At 35.4% G+C, this 19,691-nt stretch overlaps 1 protein-coding gene across 16 annotated transcripts in view; it reads right to left on the bottom strand.

The window, feature by feature from the left end:
* The window catches only part of NEK1 (NIMA related kinase 1), a 161,944-nt gene that overhangs the window by 67,337 nt on the left and 74,916 nt on the right, over window positions 1–19,691 (bottom strand). For all 16 annotated transcript variants that reach the window (XM_027837316.1, XM_027837314.1, XM_027837319.1 and 13 more), the window contains one exon: window positions 11,007–11,109. In XM_027837316.1, the coding sequence (XP_027693117.1) occupies window positions 11,007–11,109 (103 nt within the window). The remainder of the gene's footprint in view (window positions 1–11,006; window positions 11,110–19,691) is intronic.

Raw genomic sequence — 19,691 nt, 5'->3', positions numbered from 1 at the left:
TTTTTCTTGCCTCTTTTATGTGAGACAATTTACCCCATTCTACCTCTCCCTTTCTCTTTCTCCCAGTGTATCCCTCTCATACCCCTTAATTTCATTTTTTAGATACTATCCCTTCACATTCAACTCACACCTGTGCCTTCTGTCTATATATACTCCTTTTAACTACCTTAACAATGAGAAAAGTCTTATGAGTTACACCCTTATTAAGTCCCTCATGATTTCCCTTTCCTGTTTACCTCTTTATGCTTCTCTTGAGACTTGTATTTGAAAGTCAAATTTTCTATTCAGTCAATATTTCTATTCTGGTCTTTTCATCAAGAGTGCTTGAAAGTCCTCTATCTTCTTGAAGAATGTCCATTTTTGCCCCTGAACAATTGTACTCAGTTTTGCTGGGTAGGCTGATTCTTAGTTGCAATCCTAACTCTTTTGCCCTCCAGAACATGATATTCTAAGCCCTCCTTTAACATAGAAGCTGCTAAATATTGTGTTATCCTGACTGTGGCTCCATAATACTTGAATTGTTTCTTTCTGGATGCTTGCAATATTTTCTCCTTGAACTGGGAACTCTGGAATTTGGCTATAATACTCCTGGGAGTTTTCTTTCTGGGATCTCTTTCAGGAGGTGATTGATGGATTCTTTTAATTTCTACTTTACAACCCGGTTCTAGAATATCAGGGCAATTTTCCTTGATAATTTCTTGAAAGATGATGTCGAGGCTCTTTTTTTGATCATGGCTTTCATGTAGTCCAATAATTTTTAAATTATCTCTCCTGGATCTCTTTTCCAGGTCAGTTATTTTTCCAATGAGATACTTCACATTGTCTTCTATTTTTTCATTCTTTGGGTTCTGTTTTATAATTTCTGATATCTCATAGAGTCATTAGCTTCCTTTCTCCATTCTAATTTTTTGTTTTTGCTAGGCAACAGGGTTAAGGGACTTGCCCAGGGTCACACAGCTAGTAAGTGTTACATGTCTGATGCTGGATTTGAACACAGGTCCTCCTGAATCCAGGGCTGGTGCTCTATCCACTGCGCCACCTACCTGCCCCCATTCTAATTTTTAAGGAAGTATTTTCTTCAGTGAGCTTTTGTATCTCCTTTTCCATTTGGCCAATTCTGCTTTTTAAGGCATTCTTCTCTTCTTTGGCTTTTTGGACCTCTTTTGTCATTTGGCCTAGTCTACTTTTTTGGAGTCTCCTTTGGCAAGCTGTTGACTCTTTTCTCATGATTTTCTTGCATTGCTCTCATTTCTCTTCCCAATTTTCCCTCTACCTCTCTTACTTGATTTTCCAAATCCTTTTTTGAGCTCTTCCATGGCCTGAGACCAATTCATATTTTTCTTGGAGTCTTGGGATGTAGGAGCTTGACTTTGTTGTCTTCTGAGTGTGTTTTGATCTTCCTTGTCACCATTATAACTTTCTATAGTGAGGTTTGTTTTTTTTCCTGTTGTTTGCTCACTTTCCTAGCCTATTACTTGACTTTTAACTGTTTGTTAAAGAAAGGCTCCACTTCCAGGGTGGAGGATGCACTGTCTCGTGCATTTGTTTTCAAAGATACTTCTAGGGACCTGTAAGTTTTCAGTTCTTCCAAGGTGGTATAATTTAAGGAGAGGTGTTTGTGCTCTGGTCTGTGAACAACCACAAGCACTCTTTTCTTCCCTAGAACAGTGAAGAGGGTTCCCCCCCTCCACTCTTGCTGCAAGCTCTGCTATGCTAGAGCTCCTCCTTGCCCTGGGACTGCCACCCAGGACTGTGACCTGGATCTAAGTATGCACAAAGCAACAGAGTCCTGCCTCAGTGCTAGCAAAAAGACCTCTCTAATCTCCTTCTGAGCAGTTGTTCGATCCCTTTACTGTCTGTGGGCTGAGAGCTCCAGAAGCACCTGCTGCCAATTCAGACACTCCCAATGCCTCCTCCTGGTTTGCTGGGGACAGGGCTGTGCTGGCACAGCCTGCCCTGGACTGTGTTCTACTCTCACTCAGGTACAACAAATAGTTCCTACTGACCTTCTAAGCTGTCTTTGGGGTCTGTGGGCTGAGATGTCTGGAAACCACCACTGCTGCCACTGATTCAGTTGTCCTTAGGCCTGCTCCAGGGGACTGGTCTGCACTGGTATGGCCTCTGCTGGACTACACTCTTCATTCACCTTGGTGCAACAAAACTTTCCTGCTGACCTTGAGCTAGAAATTTGTTTCACTCTGTCTTCTTGTGGGTTACGCTGCCCTAGAATTTATTGAAAGTTATTTTTTAAAGGTGTATGAAGGGATGTAGGGGAGAGCTCAGGTGAGTCTTGCCTTAACTCCGCCATCTTGGCTCCGTCTCCTCAAGATTTATACATTTTAAACAGTGTTACCTACTCTAAAAATTGTTATATTAGAAGACAAAAATCTTATTAGATGATAATGAAACATTATCAAAACATTCTTGAATTCTTTTTGGAATGCCTTAAAAGACAGTGGCACACTCTTCTGAATACCTTCAGTTGCGTTGAATGTGTCTTTTTTAGCATATGATTGATTTTGAAAACAATGAGAAGTTATTGGAGCCAAGTTTGGTTAAAAAGAAAAAAAGAAATGGACTAATTTGGGTAAAAAAATAAAGTGTAACTTTAAAGTAGTAATATACCCTCAATGACATTAAAGTGGCTCTAAATACAATGTTAGGAGTTCAAAAACGACTTGATTTTAAAAACTGCCCAACAATTCACATTGACATTTTTAGTCCAAGAGTCACAGTGTCTGAAAACTGAAAGAGATTTTTTGGAGGCCATCAAGTCCAACCCCTCACTTTATCAATATAGTCCCAAGAAATGACATGACCTGCCCACAATTACATAGATAGTATTAAAGACAAGATTTGAATCCGGGTCCTCTGAATGCAGAGTCAGGCATGTTGTATATAGTTATATCTACAGGAATCAGTCTACTTAGAAATTTGGAAAAAATGCTGTATTAGAGATTCAAAAAGAATGCATTTATTTAAAAATAAAGCCTGATTTTTAGAAACAGCAAATTGAAGAATAAGTCAATAAAAATGGACGCTAACTGAATTAACAGAAAAATGAAGCTAACAACAATAAAAGAACTTCAAAGTTTAAGTCCTAAATAATGCATTTTCTTTTTTTGGGGAGATTTTATTTTATCTGTTTTTTGTAATTATGAACTCTGCATCATGGTGTGGAGGTGACCGTGGAAGATGCTATGACAGTGAAGCTCAAGCTCTAGGGGATTCCATACTTTGGGAAGACTTAGCACATGCTCACAGCAACAGATTATTTCCAGCTTTTGAGGACTTGCTAGCTAAGTCTACTAGTTTACCACTAATAGACTTGCCACTTTCTCTCTCTCTCTCTCTTTTTTTAACTATTATAGTTATCAGTGATGTTAAGATTTTTCTTGAACAGTTCTTCTGTATATTCTTTTTTTATTAATTTATTTTGATTTATCAACAATCACTTCCATAAGCTTTTGAGTTTTAAATTTTTCTCCCCCTCCTTCCTCAAGACGGCACACCATCTGATATAGGCTTTACATATACATTCCTATTAAACATTTTCACATTAGTTGTATTGTAAGAAGAATCAGAACCAATAGGAGGAACCACAAGAAAGAGGAAACAAAACAAAACAGAAGAGAGAAAATAGCAAATAGTATGCTACAATCTGCATTCAAACTCCATAGTTTTTTCTTTGGATGTGGATAGCATTTTCCATCATGAGACCTTTGGAGATGTCTTAGATCCTTGCATTGCTGAGAAGGGCTAAGTCTATCAAAGTTAGTCATCACACAACATGGCTGTTACTGTGTACAATGTTCTCCTGGTTCTGCTCACTTCACTCAGCATCAGTCCACACAAGTCTTTACAGGTTTTTCTGAAGTCCACTTGCTCATCATTTCTTATAGCACAATAGTATTCCATTACATTCATATACCACATCTTGTTCAGCCATTCCCCAATTGATGGGCATCCCCTCAATTTCCAATTCTTGGCCACCACAAAAAGAGCTGCTATAAATATTTTTGTACATGTAGGTCCTTTTCCCATTTTTATGATCTCTTTGGGATATAGCCCTAGAAGTGCTATTGCTGGGTCAAAGGGTATGCATATTTTTTTGGGAGATGAGGTAATCGGGGTTAAATGAGTTGCCCAGGGTCACACAGCTAGTATCATATGTCTCAGGCTGGATTTGAATTCAGGTCCTCCTGATCACAGGGCTGGTGCTCTATCCACTGCGCCACCTAGCTGCCCCTGGTATGCACATTTTTATAGCCCTTTGGGCATAGTTCCAAATTGCTCTCCAAAATGGTTAGATCAGTTCACAACTCCACCAACAATGCATTAGTGTTCCAATTTTCCCACATCATCTCCAACATTCATCATTTACCTGTTTTGTCATGTTGGCCAATCTAATAGGTGTGACGTGGTACCTCAGAGCTGTTTTAATTTGCACTTCTCTAATGAAGAGTGATTTAGAGCATTTTTTCATATGACTATAGATGGCTTTAGTTTCATCATTTGAGAACTTCCTATTCATATCCTTTGACCATTTATCAATTAGGGAATGACTTATATTCCTTTATTTTTTTTTAAGACAATTGGGGTTAAGTGACTTGCCTAGGGTCACACAGCTAGTAAGCGTCAAGTGTTTGGTCTGAGGCTAGATTTGAACTCAGGTCCTCCTGACTTCAGGGTCGGTGCTGTATCCACTGCGCCACCTAGCTGCCCCGATGACTTCTATTTTTATAAATTAGACTTAGTTCTCTATATATTTTAGAAATGAGGCCCTTATCAGAGACACTGGTTGTAAAAATTCATTCTCAATTTTCTGCTTCCCTTCTAATCTTGGTTGCATTGGCTTTGTTTGTACAAAAACTTTTCAATTTAATGTAACCAAAATTATCCATTTTGCATTTCATGTTCTCTTATCTCCTGTTTCGTCATAAATTCTTCTGTTCTCCATAAATCTGACAGCTAAACTCTTCCTTGCTCTCCCAGTTTGCTTATAGCATCAGCCTTTATATCTAAATTATAGACTTTTTGACTTTATTTTGGTATATGGTATGAGATTTTGGTCTATGACTAGTTTCTGCCATACTCTTTTCCAGTTTTCACAGCAGTTCTTGTCAGATAGTGAGTTCTAATCCCAGAAGCTGGGGTCTTTGGGTTTATCAAATAGTAGATTACTATAGTCATTGACTATTATATCTTGCATACCTAACCTATTCCACTGATCCACTACTCTATTTCTTAGCCCGTACCAAATAGTTTTGATGATTGCCACTTTATAATACAATTTAAGATCTAGAATGGCTAGGTCACCTTCCCCTGCATTTCTTTTCATTAGTTCCTTTGATATTCTGTACCTTTTATTATTCCAAATGAATCTTATTTTTTCTAGCTCTATAAAATAACTTTTTGGTAGTTTGATTAGTATGGCACTGAATAAGTAAGTTAACTTAGGTAAAATTATAATTTTTATTATATTAACTTGGCCTACCCATGAGCAACTGATGTTTTTCCAATTATTTAGATCTGACTTTATTTGTATGAAAAGTGTTTTATAATTGTGTTCATATAGTTCCTGGGCTTGTTTCAGTAGGTAGACTACTAAATATTTTATAATGTCTACAATAACTTTAAATGGAATAAACTGACATAAATCACTGGCATTTCTATATATTACCAACAAAGTCTAACAGCAAGAGATAGAAAGAGAAATGCCACTTTCTCTTTACAGTTTGAAATGTAAAGAATATAACAGTACCCTGTGCTTACTGTTTGTTATTTTTAAAAGCAATGGATTGCCTTAAAAAGCAGAATTGGCCAAATGGAAAAGGAAGTCCAAAAGCTCACTGAAGAAAATACTTCCTTAAAAATTATAATAGAGCAAATGGAAGCTAGTGACTTTATGAGAAATCCAGACAGTGTAAAATAAAACCAAAAGAATGAAAAAATAGAAAACAATGTGAAATATCTCATTGGAAAAACAACAACTGACCTGGAAAATAAATCCAGGAGGGATAATTTAAAAATTACTGGACTACCTAAAAAGAGAAAGAAACTTCTTTAAAGGCTCTCTTCCATCTATGTATCTCCCATGAATCTATCAAAATTATACGAGATGCATCCATTGGTTCTAATTCTTCTTTACAACATGACTAATGTGAATGTAGGTTCAATATGAATGTATATGTAGAGCCTACATCAAACTGCATGCTGTCTTGGGGTAGGGGGATGGGAAATTGGGAAAAAATTTGCAACTCAAACTCTTATGGAGGTGAATGTTGAAAACTAAAAATAAAAAAAATTTTAAAATTGTATGAGATGCCTTAAAAGATGTTAACAGAGACAACTTTCTTTAACGACTCTGATCAGGAGAAGTGCTTGTACTATGGTACAAGGGGATATATGTTTGTTGAGCAAAGGACTTCATTGTTGTCATGGAGAATAATTAAAACAGAATGCAAATGGAAAAGGGATTTGCTATAGAAAGTGATATCCTCCAAATGTTCTTGTTTGCAGGCATTGTGGTTATTGAATCAGACTCCAGACCACTCAGCGCCTGCTAATTGAGGTGCATCACCACTCAAAGGAGTTTGGTTTAACAGGAAAAACCAAATAGATGAAGATGCTAAAGTTTTGACTATGATACCTGAGCAGATGAACAACATCTAGGGCTGGTTTATCAGAGCATGAATCTTGGACAGACATTACAACCACAAAGAGATGGTCCTGAAATTGAATAAAAGTGAGCTGTACTGCCTTTGGAAAATGCAAAATGCTTGTAATGATCCCAAGCTTCTCCATGAAACAAAAGCCAACCTTCTTCACAATCTTCTGATGATGCAGTATCGTTGAGAGTCATGTGGTATAACAATATCCAAAGAATTAAAGTTGAAGGTCACCTAGATGGTAATGCCATATGGTAATGGCGTTATGAGCAGGCTATATATAACACCTTATTAACAAAGGAGAAGTGACATAAAGAATATCAACAGAGAGCTGACAGGTAAAAAAAAAAGATAGGCCAGATACTTTATGAGAGCAAGGGATAATGTGAGAGACAGTCTGCATGTTCTATATTTACAGAATATCCAAAATCTAAAGGTAAGTTTTCTTTTGAATGGAGGGATACAGATAACAGAGATCAGTTTAAATTTCTATGTGGATTGAAACATCAGTGGGACATCTAAATAGAGATATTTACTAATCTGTGTACATGCTGCAATCTCTAGTAAGATTCATGATGAGAGATTGTTTCATTTTTGTCTTTTTATCACCAGTACCTAGTAATGGTGCATTGTAGGTACTTAACTAATGCTTTCTAAATTGAATTGCTGAAAATTAACAGGTGGGTGGAAATACCTCAAGTTCTGGGGAGAGCTCAGGGGTAAAAACAAGGAACTGAGTGTCATCTGCATAGTAGTGGGAACTGAAGTCACAGGAGTGGATGAGATTATTAAGGAGTCAACAATCTAAGCAAGAAAGGAGAAAAAAGCCAAGGAAATAATTTTGGGGTCCATTCATACTTAAGAGATAGGAAGAATGGAAGGGGAGATGAGCCCACAAGAGAAAGAATGATCTCAAAATAAGAAAACACACTGTATTGTCACAGAATCCAAAGGACCTGACAGTATCAAAGATTCTTTCTTTTCCTTTATACGTCCTCGTAGTATCTAGCAAAGCATCTTGTACATAGTTGGCGCTCAACAAATCTTGGCTAAATGAAAAATGAGTTGGTTTCAGACACTTGACACTTACTAGCTGTGTGACCTTGGGAAAGTCACTTAACCCTGACTGCCTGGCCTCCCACCACACTCAAAAAAAGAAAAAAAATGGGTAAAAGGACAAACAAGAATCTATGATAGCATTACCCTTAATGAGTATTAAATTGCCCTTCTAAAGTAATCTTCTTGAGCAGAACCAGGAGAACATTATACATAGTAACAGCCACGTTGTGTGATGACTAACTTTGATAGACTTAGCTCTTCTCAGCTATGCAAGGATATAAGACATCTACAAAAGTCTCATGATGGAAAGTGCTATACATATCTAGAGAAAGAACTATGGAGTTTAAATACAGATTGAAGCATATTATCTGCTCTTTTTTTTCCTTCTGTTTTGTTTTGTTTCTTCTTTCTTGTGGTTCCTCCTATTGGTTTTAATTCTTCTTTAAAACATGACTAATGTGAAAATATGTTTAATAGGAATGTACATGTAGAGCCTATATCAGATTGCATTATGTCTTGAGGAAGGAAGCAGGGAGGGAGGGGGAGAAAATTTAAAACTCAAAAACATATGGAAGTAATGTTGAAAACTAATAATAAATCAATTTTTAAAAAATTAATCTTCTTTATTTGGAAAAATATTCACTGTTAGCCTATTACAAATCTATAGATAAAGGCCCTATGTATAAGTAATTTATTGTGCTAAAGAAAGTGATTTTAAAAAAAGCATCATTTTCTAATTTTTGGTCATTAATCAAGTATTTAGGAGGGGGGAATTGTATAGTAATTAACACTTTTCTAGGCACTATGAAAGGGTATATTTGTGTGTATGTATATACATATATTTGTATACACACACACACACACACACACACACACAAAGTGAGAGAGAAGCATATGCTGAAACATGATCTTTCTGAAGTGCTTTAGTTTCTACAATTAAACTTAATATTTTCTGCTTACAAGTGCAAACAGTTTGGCAATTACCACATTAATCTTAACTGAAGCACAAGGAAGCTAACTTGCCCATAGCCATGCGGCAGCAGATATCAAGTTCCCTAATATGTGAGGGCTTTTCACTAATTCAATTTCTGTAGAGCACAAGAAGAATGTGATTCTTAGAGTGTATGTACCTTCTCAAAATGAGGGGAAAATAATGAAATAAAATACTGAAAAGGATGTTGTGACTAAAATAATGTAAACTGAAAGAATAAAACAAAACAGAATGCTGAATAATTATAATAACCAAGTGTGGCCCCAGAGAAGAGCTGAGAACACATATCTTGCTTCCCATCATTGCAAAAATGGGGGGGACCATGAATATAAAATACTGCATAAATTGTCAGACACATTTGATGTGCTGGTTGGTTTTATTGTACTTTTCCCCCCTTTCTTAAACTTTATTATAAGGAAAAGCTCCCTAGGTTTGGGGGAGGGAAGAAGGATAAATTCAGAAGGGAATGCGATTAAAAATAAAAGCATCACTAAAAACAAAATAAAATTAACGTAAAAAAGGAAATTACACACATTTGATTTAGTTATGAAATTAAGTCAGAATGCTATTCTCAATTCTGAACAGTCAGTCACATCAATTTAACTTGGAAAGATACTGCTAGAAAACTGTCTCAACAGAGAGGTCAAAACTAAAATTAAGAATAAGCTAAAAAGTAGTCAGGGCAGTTAGGTGGTGCAGTGGATAAAGTGCCAGGCCTGAAGTCAGGGAGACTTGTCTTCCCGAGTTTCAATCTGGCCTCAGACACTTACTAGCTATGTGACCTATGTGACCCTGGGCAAGCTACTTAACCCTATTTGCCTCAGTTTCTCCATCTGTAAAATGAGGTGGAAAAGGAAATGGCAAACCATTGCAGTATCTTTCCTAAGAAAACCCTAAATAGGGTCATGACAAATCAGACCCAACTGAAATGACTGAACAAGAAAAAGTTGTCAGATATTTCCTTCACATGTTCTACCAGCACTGAATGGGTCAGATTATAGATGTAGGCAAGGAGTGTGTGTGTGTGTGTGTGTGTGTGTGTGTGTGTGTGTGTGTGTGTGTCCCCAAAAATGTAAGCACACACATAAGATGCTTTTTGGGAAGAAGTTAGGACACTGTTAGAGGCAGCTAGGAAATCACTGTTGGCCCTAGGTCAGTCTGCCACTCAATAAACATTTATTAAGCACCTACTATGTGCTAGGCACTGTGCTAAGCTCTAGGTATACAAAGAAAGTCAAAGACAGTCCTTGCTCTCAAGTAACTAACAGTTTAATAGACTTTTTAGGCCCTAGGGGCCTAAAGGAATTTATAAACCTGTGAAAATCCCTAAACTTGGGGCAGCTAGGTGGCACAGTTGATAGAGCACCGGCCCGGGAGTCAGGAGGACCTGAGTTCAAATCTGACCTCAGATACATGATACTTCCTAGCTTACTGTGTAACTCTGGGCAAGTCACTTAACCCCAATTGCCTCACTTAAAAAAAAAAATCCCTAAACTTAATAACTAGCCATAAATTAAGTAAAATTATTTCAAACTAAAAGATATAATAACTGAATACTCTGAAAAGTATCTACTTTTTAAGTAAAGCATTTTTGAAGAAAAGTCTTTCCCATGAATCTTTTTAGACAACTGCAATTCTCTTGAATACTGTCGATTAAAATAAGCAAGGGGTTTTAGTCTTCCTTTATTTCACATTGACTTCTGAATAAATCTGAATTTTCCTACAGTTAAAAAAATGCAACTCCCTTATATAATCTGCCCAACTTTACATGCCTAAAATATTAAAATACTAAAATAAACAACGTAAGAAACCAAAATTAACTACAATAATTTATTCTGTACTTAATAATAAATGATCAATTAAAACAAATAAGAGAGTACCTTAAAAAATTTTTTCCCAAAAAAATTGGTAGGAAAATGAGAAAAAAGAAGGCACGTTTCTTTCTTGAATATATATTTCCTCTTTCTCTAGTCCCTTAAGTCCATTGTGACAAAAAACTGAAATCATTATAACCATCCTAAACCTATAAGAAGAGGACTCAAAGTTGTCCCTCAGCCAGTAAGGCAACTCTGGAACACCTTTGTAGTAAGTATTTTATATATTAAGATACAGCAGAAGAAGGATTATTTATCTTATTTGGGACAACTGTGCAAACTGGTAACATCAAGATGTCTTTGAGTTTCTTATTTTTGCATAACTTAATTATACTACTTCTGTTTGTACCTAAGTATTTACATAAAGCATTAAAACACTAACATACTTTAAAAATCAAGTAAATACCATACCATGTGTCCTTCAGCTCGAGCTTTATTTTGCATGGCTTCTTGTTTCCGCTGTAGGAATTCCTCTACTTGTTTTGCTCTTTCTGCAGGAAGCTGTCCCCTTTGCCTAAGTAATTATAACAGGTATGTTAACTAGTGTGAACATTAAAAAAAAAAAAAAAAGCCATAGTTAGAAATGATGTTCCAAATAATAACAGGAAAAGAAAAAGAGGAAAGGAAACTAGAAGATAAAATCACTCTCTTTTATGATGTCAGTAACATAATCTAACTAGACAAATCAGATTCAAGAAATCAGAAATTTGACAAGAGAGAACAAGGGAACTCATATGAAGATGTCTCTTACTTTTAAAATGAAGTGAAATTTATATTATGTAAATTCCTTTACACTATGATTCTTTCAACATTTGTATGAGCTATTTTTTTAAATGACATGCTTATTTTATAAATTGATCATTTATTATTTCACTACAAAGTCGTTAGAATAAAAAAAGGAAAAGGAAAAGAAAAAGTGAATAAGTGGTAAATTAGAAATCACCACTTAAAATTTACAAAATAGAAGTTTTATGAATGCCAAGTGCTTCTACACTCAAGTAGGTAGAAGCCCACCAATAATTTCACAGATTTGAATCAATGTTTGGCAATTTGTTTCAACAATCTTTCCAAATTCAACTGCTACTAATCAAAACATAGGAGCTTGAGTTAAATTGTTGTGGAAAACTATGAAATAATGAGAACATTCTCTTCCATCCCAATAAGATTTCAGACACTCCTACATTATGTGTATAGAATGGTCAGACTATAGTAAAATATATAATAAATGAAAGAGAAAAAGAGAGCAGAACCAAAACAACAACATACACAGTGACTGAAACTATGTAAATAAGTACAGCAGCAATAAAATTTGGAAGAATACACCAAAGTAAAAACAAGTTCAGAAGGAGAAATTGAAAAGATTTTTGTCACTACCTAGTTAAAGTGAATATGCAATATTTTAAAACTTTTATTAAAAGACACTGTAACAGACATTTCCTGTTTTATTTTTGTATTCTTGTTTGTCTATTTGAATATTTGCTTATGATAAAAACATTTTAAATTATAGGTGGTGATCCTAATTTTATGACTACAACTAGGTACCAAAATCAAAGTCTATTTACTTAATGTATAAAATTGAGCTTCAAGAAACTAAACCTGCTCCAACCCAAAATTAAACATGTTAGGATCCCAAGGTCCATTTAGCTTATGTGGTAATTAAAACAGATTCTAAAAACTAAATGCTGAGAATAAATACATTGCAGCTCATCACTCTATTACTCTAACAGATCTTTAAATTCAGGACAATGGTTCCTTCACTTAAAGGATATGTTTAATGGTCTTTTATGCACTGAAATAAAACTAAGCACAACATGTGAAAAGCATTGCCCTCCGTTTACAGAAATGGCTGGTAAATTTGGAAGCATAAAATAATGGCTACTTATAACTAAATGAAAATTTCAGATTTCTTGAAGGCTTTTATATAACATATTTCTTTTTTTTCTTCTTTACAATAGGATATGTACAGAAAACCCAAGAAGCACTGGCCAGAAACTTGGCTGAAATGCTTTAAAATTTTGGAAGGGCGATGATGGGGAGCAGCATGATGCAGTGGAAAGAGGATGAGTTTTGGAGAAAAGGATCTAGATCCAAATCTAAGTTGTACTACTCAATAGAACATTTCCAGCCACTGAACTTCTTTTGGCCTTTGTTTTATCATTTGTAAAATGAAAAGGGTGGACTAGTTGATCATCTATGAATAGGTTCTGGCTATAAAGGTATAGCTTGATCTTCCCTGTACAGATCATTCTCTAATCTTTCTCCTAAGTTCTAGATGAGCATTACCAAATGGCCGTCCATAGGCACCATAAACTCAGTATGTCCAAAACATAACTCATTTTATTTTACAAGAATTGACTCCTCTTCCAAGCTTCTTTATTTATGTCAAGGGCTGCACCATTCTTCCAGTTATGCTGGTTCAAAGCCTAGACTTCATTCTCAACTTTTCATTTACCTACATTCCTCGTATACCATCAGTTACTAAGTCTTATTCATTCTACCTCCATGACAATTCATTTATTTGTTCCCTTCTCACCATTCACAAAATCATTCTAGTTCAGGCCCTCATTGCAACAACCTCCTAATCTAAGGTTATCTTCCATTTATACTCCGTAAATTTTATATGTACAATTTTTTTTTTTTTTGCATTTTGTTTCTCGCATTAGAATGTGAGTTCTTTGAGGGCAGGAACTGTTGTTGCCTTCTTTTGTAGCCCCAACATTTAGCACAGTGTCTGGCTCATACTAAATGCTTAATAAAAACTTGTATACTATCTGATGCCAGGTCATATATTCCTAGTTATTTTCACTCTCTCTTGACTGAATTTCCAGACATTTGACTATTTTGACTACCCTCCTTTGGACACATTTCAGCTAAAATATTTCTGATGTGGTCTGATTAGTGCAGGGTAATGTTCCAAACATTTGTGCACTTTAGCTGTAAAGTTGTTTACCTTCAGTGGTTTTTCTGGAATGAAAGGGATAAAAATGAACCACATCAGTAGAATGAGGAGTTAAGAGTGCAGTAAAAAAGTGCATGTTTAATCAGGGCACCTCAAAATATACACAGTTAGTTTATAAAACAGATCAAAGGAGAAAGAGCATTGAAATACTAGAGACAGTGATCAAACTAGGTCAATTTAGTATATAAGAGAAAAGAGGTAGTGGTTGAATAAGGCAACAAGTGAGAAAAAAATTATTTTCATATAGGGAAAACCTAAGCATGTTGAACACAGGAAAGGAGTCTTGGAAGGGATATGCCTAAATTAATATCACCTTCTGTACAACTTACAGTCTTAGAGAGGTTAAGTGATTTGCTTGGCATCATGCAGCCAGTGCGTGGCAAAGGAAATACTCAAATCTTTATATTCTCAAAACCAATCTCAGCTCTCTATCAATTATGCCATGTTATTTAAATGATTTAATTAATAAGCATTTCTATTAAATGTAATAGGGGAAAAACAGAAACTCAAAATGGTGAAAATGAATCAGGTTTGCTGGCAACAGAGTTACATTTAAGAGTACAATATTTTCTGTTGAGGTACACAAGATAATGATAAATACAACACTGAACTCCTTAGAGTTCTTTACCGAAGAAATTAGAGGTTTTTATTTTTTAAAACATCTTAGGCTAATTAATTGAATAACTACGTTTTTAGGTGTACAGGCGTAGAGTTTGAAACATCATTTAGCCCAGTCTAATCATTTTACAGATGAGGAAACAAGGGCAGAGTGTAGCCAAGTGAATTGTCCAAGATCATGCAATTATTAAGCATCCAAGTCAGAATTAGAACTCATGACTTCTAACTGAAAAAAGCTTTTTCCATTGAGGCAGCTATATGGCCCAGTAGATAGAGTGCCGGACCTAGAGACAAGATTGCTTGGCCTCAGACAAACACTATTATGATGATGATGATAATGATGACCATGATGACAACAATGATGGCAACTACTACAACTACCACTACCACCATTTTTACAGTATTTTAAGGTTTGCAAAATGCTTTAAAAATATCACATTATTTTATCTTCACATTAATCTGGGGGGGGGGGGTAGGTGCTATTATTATCATCCTCATTTTACAACTGAGGAATCTGAGGCAAACAGGGGTTAAGTGACTTGTCCAAAATCACACAGTTAGTAAGTGTCTGAGGCTGGATTTGAAGTCTACCCAGTCTACCCAACTCCAAGCCTAGAACTCTACCCCCTGCATCATCTAGTTGCCTCAGACTGAGGGAGAGAAGAACCAAGAGAGAGCAGTGTCAAAAAATCCTAGAAAAGAGAATGTTGAGGAGGATAAGGTGATAAACACTGTCAAATCTTGTGGAAAGAACAAGAAGAATGAGGATTTAGGATACATGAAAAATAATACATATTCAGGGCATCTCAAAATACACAGTTGATTAAGAAAAAATTTACAAATAGAAACAGAAATGTAACAAGTTATATTATTCTATAATAAGATTACAAGTGATGTGATCATACCAATAATAGGGTAAAAGAGATGAACAGAGATACAGAATTTGAAGTTTAAAGAATGTAAATTGATTTTATTAATAATAAAAATTTGACATGTAACACTTTAAGGTCTGAAAAGGAATCCACTGATCACCTCCTGAAAAAGATCCCCAAAGGAAAACTCCTAGGAATATTGTAGCCAAATTCCAGAATTCCCAGGTCAAGGAGAACATATTGCAAGCAGCCAGAAAGAAACAATTTAAGTATTGTGGAAACACAATCAGGATAACACAAGATTTAGCAGCTTCTACATTAAGGGTCTGGAGGGCATGGAGTATGATATTCTGGAGGGCAAAGGAGATAGGACTACAACCAAGAATCACCTACCCAGCAAAACTGAGTATAATTCTTCAGTTTAAAAAATGGTCATTCAATGAAATAGGGGACTTTCAAGCATTCCTGAGGAAAAGACCAGAGCTCAATAGAAAATTTGACTTTCAAATACAAGACTCAAGTGAAACACGGAAGAGGTAAACAGGAAAGAGAAATCATAAGAGACTTATTAAGGTTGAACTGTTTACATTCCTTCATGGAAAGATATTTGTAACTCATGAGTCCTTTGTCAGTATTAGGGTAGTGAGAGGGAAAAAAATTATATGTGTATAGATAGATAGATAGAGGGCACAGGGTGAGTTGAAGATGAAGGGGTGATATCTGGAAAATAAAATTAAGGGATAAGAGAGGATTATACTGGGAGAAGGAGAAAGGGAGAAGTAGAATGGGGTAAATTATCTTACATGAAACAGACAAAAAAAGGCTTTTACAGTGGAGGGGAAATGGGGGAAGGTGAGAGGGAATGAGTGAATCTTACTCTCATAGGATTTGGCTTAAGGAGGGAATAACATATACACTCAATTGGGTATGGAAATCTATCTTACCCTAGAGGAAAATAAGGGGGGAAGGGGACAAGAGAGCATGGGGTTGATAGAGGGGAGGGCAGATTGGGGGAGGAGATAATCAAAAGCAAACACTTCTGAGGAGGGACAGAGTCAAAAGAGAATAGAATAAATGGGGGGTAGGATAGGATGAAGGGAAATATACTTAATTTTTCACAACTGGACTATTATGGAAGTGTTTTGCATGACTACACATCTATAACCTGTAATGGGATGCTTGCTTTTTCAATGAGGGTGGGTGAGGAGGGAGGAAAGGAGAAAATTTGTAACCCAAAGTTTTAAAAACATATGTTAAAAAATAAGGTCTGAAAAGCACTTCATAAACATAATTGTACTGAAGCTACATAAAACCCTACTAAATAAGTACTACAAGTACTACTATTCACATTCTATAAGCAAGGAAACTGAGATGTACAAAGGTTAAGAGATATGGTCACACAACTAATAAATGGTAGAGGTGTAGATCTCTCTTAACTCTAAGTTCAATTTCTTTCTACTATGCTATGCTGCTTTCAATATGTTACTACAAATTGGATCAAAAAATTTCAAGAATATAGAGATTTCACAGGTCATTTGGCGCAAACCATAGTTAAGAATCCTCTCTACCATACAATTGACAAGTAATTATCCTACCTTTGCTAGAAAATCTGATAGAAAATGTTATTTTGGTATTATACTGATTCAAAACTGAATTACCAAAATGTATAAAACTTTTAAGATGGTAATAAATTTAAACGGTCTAGTATAATCAGATGTCTGGCACTTGATGTTATTTCAACCACAAAATATTCTGGAAGACTGGCAAATCTAAAAAAGTAGATCTTACTTCTAACCTTATACTCTTAGACTTTAGAAGTATTCTGAAAAATACTTTAGACTAGAAAGGGCAACAGCACTGGGAAATTTATCAACATCCAATGAGTCAGCAGGAACTCTTAGGTCAAAAAAAGTATGTGTAGTATGTAGCATGTCTTTCTTAAAAATGCAAAGATGCTAACGGTAAATACTTTAAATATTCTTATTTAAACTATATGCTATACTAGTTTAATCTTTTTTTAATTTAAAAATATTTATTAATGTATTTAAAAACAATAATGAATCTATCATGTGTTAACATAAATAACAGTTAAAGAAAAAAATATCCACTGTATTTTCCCAAAAAAAGAGTGGCGTTGTTTTACATATTTTTCTTAAGTTTAATATTTCATTTCTCCCCTTTGACATGTAAAAATAACTTTTAACATTCATTTACTAAAACTTTCCAAATTCTCCCCCTAACCCTTCCTCCTTCATTAAAAAGACAAGCAGGTTCACATGAGTTATCCATGTAATATAGAAAACATATTTCCATATTAATCATAGTATGAAAGAAAACAGAGCAAAAAAAAAAACAAGAAAAATTAAGTAAAAAAGAAAAAGTATGTTTTCATCTCCATTAAGACTCCAACAGTTCTTTCTTTGGAGATGGATAGCATTTTATTGTCATAAGTTCAGAATTGTCTTGGATCATTGTATTCCTGAAAACGGCTAACTCATTTGTAGCTGATCATTGTACATTATTGTTGTTCTGGTTCTGTTTATTTCACTTTCCATCAGTTCATGTAAGTCTTTCCAGGTTTTTTCTGAGAGTATCTTGCTCATGATTTCTTATAGCACAATAGTATTCCATCACAATCAAATACCACAACTTGGTGAGCCATTCACCAATTGATGCCACCACTAAAAGACTTGCTATAAATATTGCTGTATATATAAGCCTTTTCCTTTTCTTTTTTTTAATCTCTTCTGGATACAGACCTAGCAGTGGTATTGCTAGGTCAAAAGATATGCATGGTTTTGGAACACTTTGGGCATAGTTTCACACATTTCTCCAGAATGGCTGAATCGGTTCACAATTCCACCAACAATGCATTGCTGTCTCAATTTTCCCACATCTCTTCCAATGTTTATCAGTTTCCTTTTCTGTCATATTAGTCAATCTGCCAGGTGTGGGGTGGTACCTCAGAGGTTTTTTTAATTTGCAATTCTCTAATCAATTGTGATTTAGTATCAAATTGGAATAGCTCTTATTTTTATGCATTTGAATCAATTCTTTAAGTAACTGAGAAATGCTTTCATAAGACAAACTGTCTGTAAAAATTTTTTCATTTATGCTTACTGTGTATTTCCCTCCATCCTATTCTGCCCCCTCCCCCATTTATCCTACTCTCTCTCTCTCTTTCACCCTGTTCATCCTCAAAAGAGTTTTGCTTCTGACTACCACTTCCCCCACAATCTGTCCTCCCTTCTATCAGTTCACCCCCACCTTCTCTTATCCCTTTCCCCACCTACTTTCCTGTAGGGTAAGATAGATTTTTTTTTTTAATTTTTAGGCAAATGGGATTAAGTCACACAGCTAGTAAGTGTCAAGTGTTTGGTCTGAGACCAGATTTGAACTCAGGACCTCCTGACTTCAGGGCCGGTGCTCTATCCACTGAGCCACCTAGCTGCCCCGTAAGATAGATTTCTTTACCCAACTGAGGGTATATTTTTCTCTCTCTGAGACAACTCCAAAGAGAATAAAGTTCAAGTGCTCCCACCTACTTTCCCCATCTTCCCCTCCATTGTAAAAACCTCTTTTGTAACTCTTTTATATGAAATAATTTATTTCATTCTACCACTTCCTTCCTCCTTCTCCCAGTGCATTCTTCTTTCTCACCCCTTATTTTTTTGGATATCATCTCACAATATTTTTGGATATAATCTCATAATATTCTACTTACCCCCTTGTACTCTATGTATATGCCTTCTAACTGCCTGAATAATGAGAAAGTTTTTAAGTGTTACAAGTATCATCTTCCCATGTAGGAATGTAAACAGTTTAACGTATTGAATCCCTTATGATTTGTCTTCCCTGTTTATCTTTTTATGCTTCTCTCGAGTCTTGTATCTCAAAGTCAAATTTTCCATTCAACTCTGGCCTTTTCATCAGGAATGTTTCATTGAATGTCCATTTTTTTTCCCTGAAGGATTATACTCAATTTATACTCAATTATACTCAATTTTCCCTGAAGGATTATGCTCAATTTAGCAAAATTATAATCTTGGTTATAATCCTAACTCCTTATTTTAGAATATTGTATTCCAAGCCTTTGATCCTTTAATGTAGAAACTGCTAAATCTTGTATTATTTTGACTGTGGCCCCACAATATCTGAATAGTTTCTTTCTGGTTGCTTACAATAATTTCTCCTCTTCCTGTGAGCTCTGGAATTTGGCTATAATATTCCTGCGGGTTTTTATTTGGGGATCTCTTTCAGGAGGTGATCAGTGGATTTTTTTCCATTTCTATTTTATCCACTGGTTCTAGAACATCAGGGCAGTTTTCCTTGATAATTTCTTGAAAGATAATGACTAGGTTCTTTTTTAGATCATGGCTTCCAGGTAGTACAGTAATTCTTAAATTATCTCTCCTTGATCTATTTTCCAAGTTGGTTGTTTTTTCAATAAGATACTTCACATTTTCTTCTACTTTTTCATTCTTTAGATTTTTCTTTATTTCTTCTTGATGTCTCATGGAGGCATTAGCTTCCACCTGCCCAATTCGAAATTTTTTTTTTTTTTAGGCAATTGGGGTTAAGTGACTTGCCCAGGGTCACACAGCTAGTAAGTGTCAAGTGTGTGGTCTGAGGACAGATTTGAACTCA

Source organism: Vombatus ursinus, unplaced genomic scaffold, assembly GCF_900497805.2.
Source record: "Vombatus ursinus unplaced genomic scaffold, bare-nosed wombat genome assembly UNPS02014821.1, whole genome shotgun sequence".
Lineage (NCBI taxonomy): Eukaryota > Metazoa > Chordata > Mammalia > Diprotodontia > Vombatidae > Vombatus > Vombatus ursinus.
Note: the sequence above shows the minus strand (reverse complement) of the source record. Positions and strands in the feature narration are given on the sequence as shown.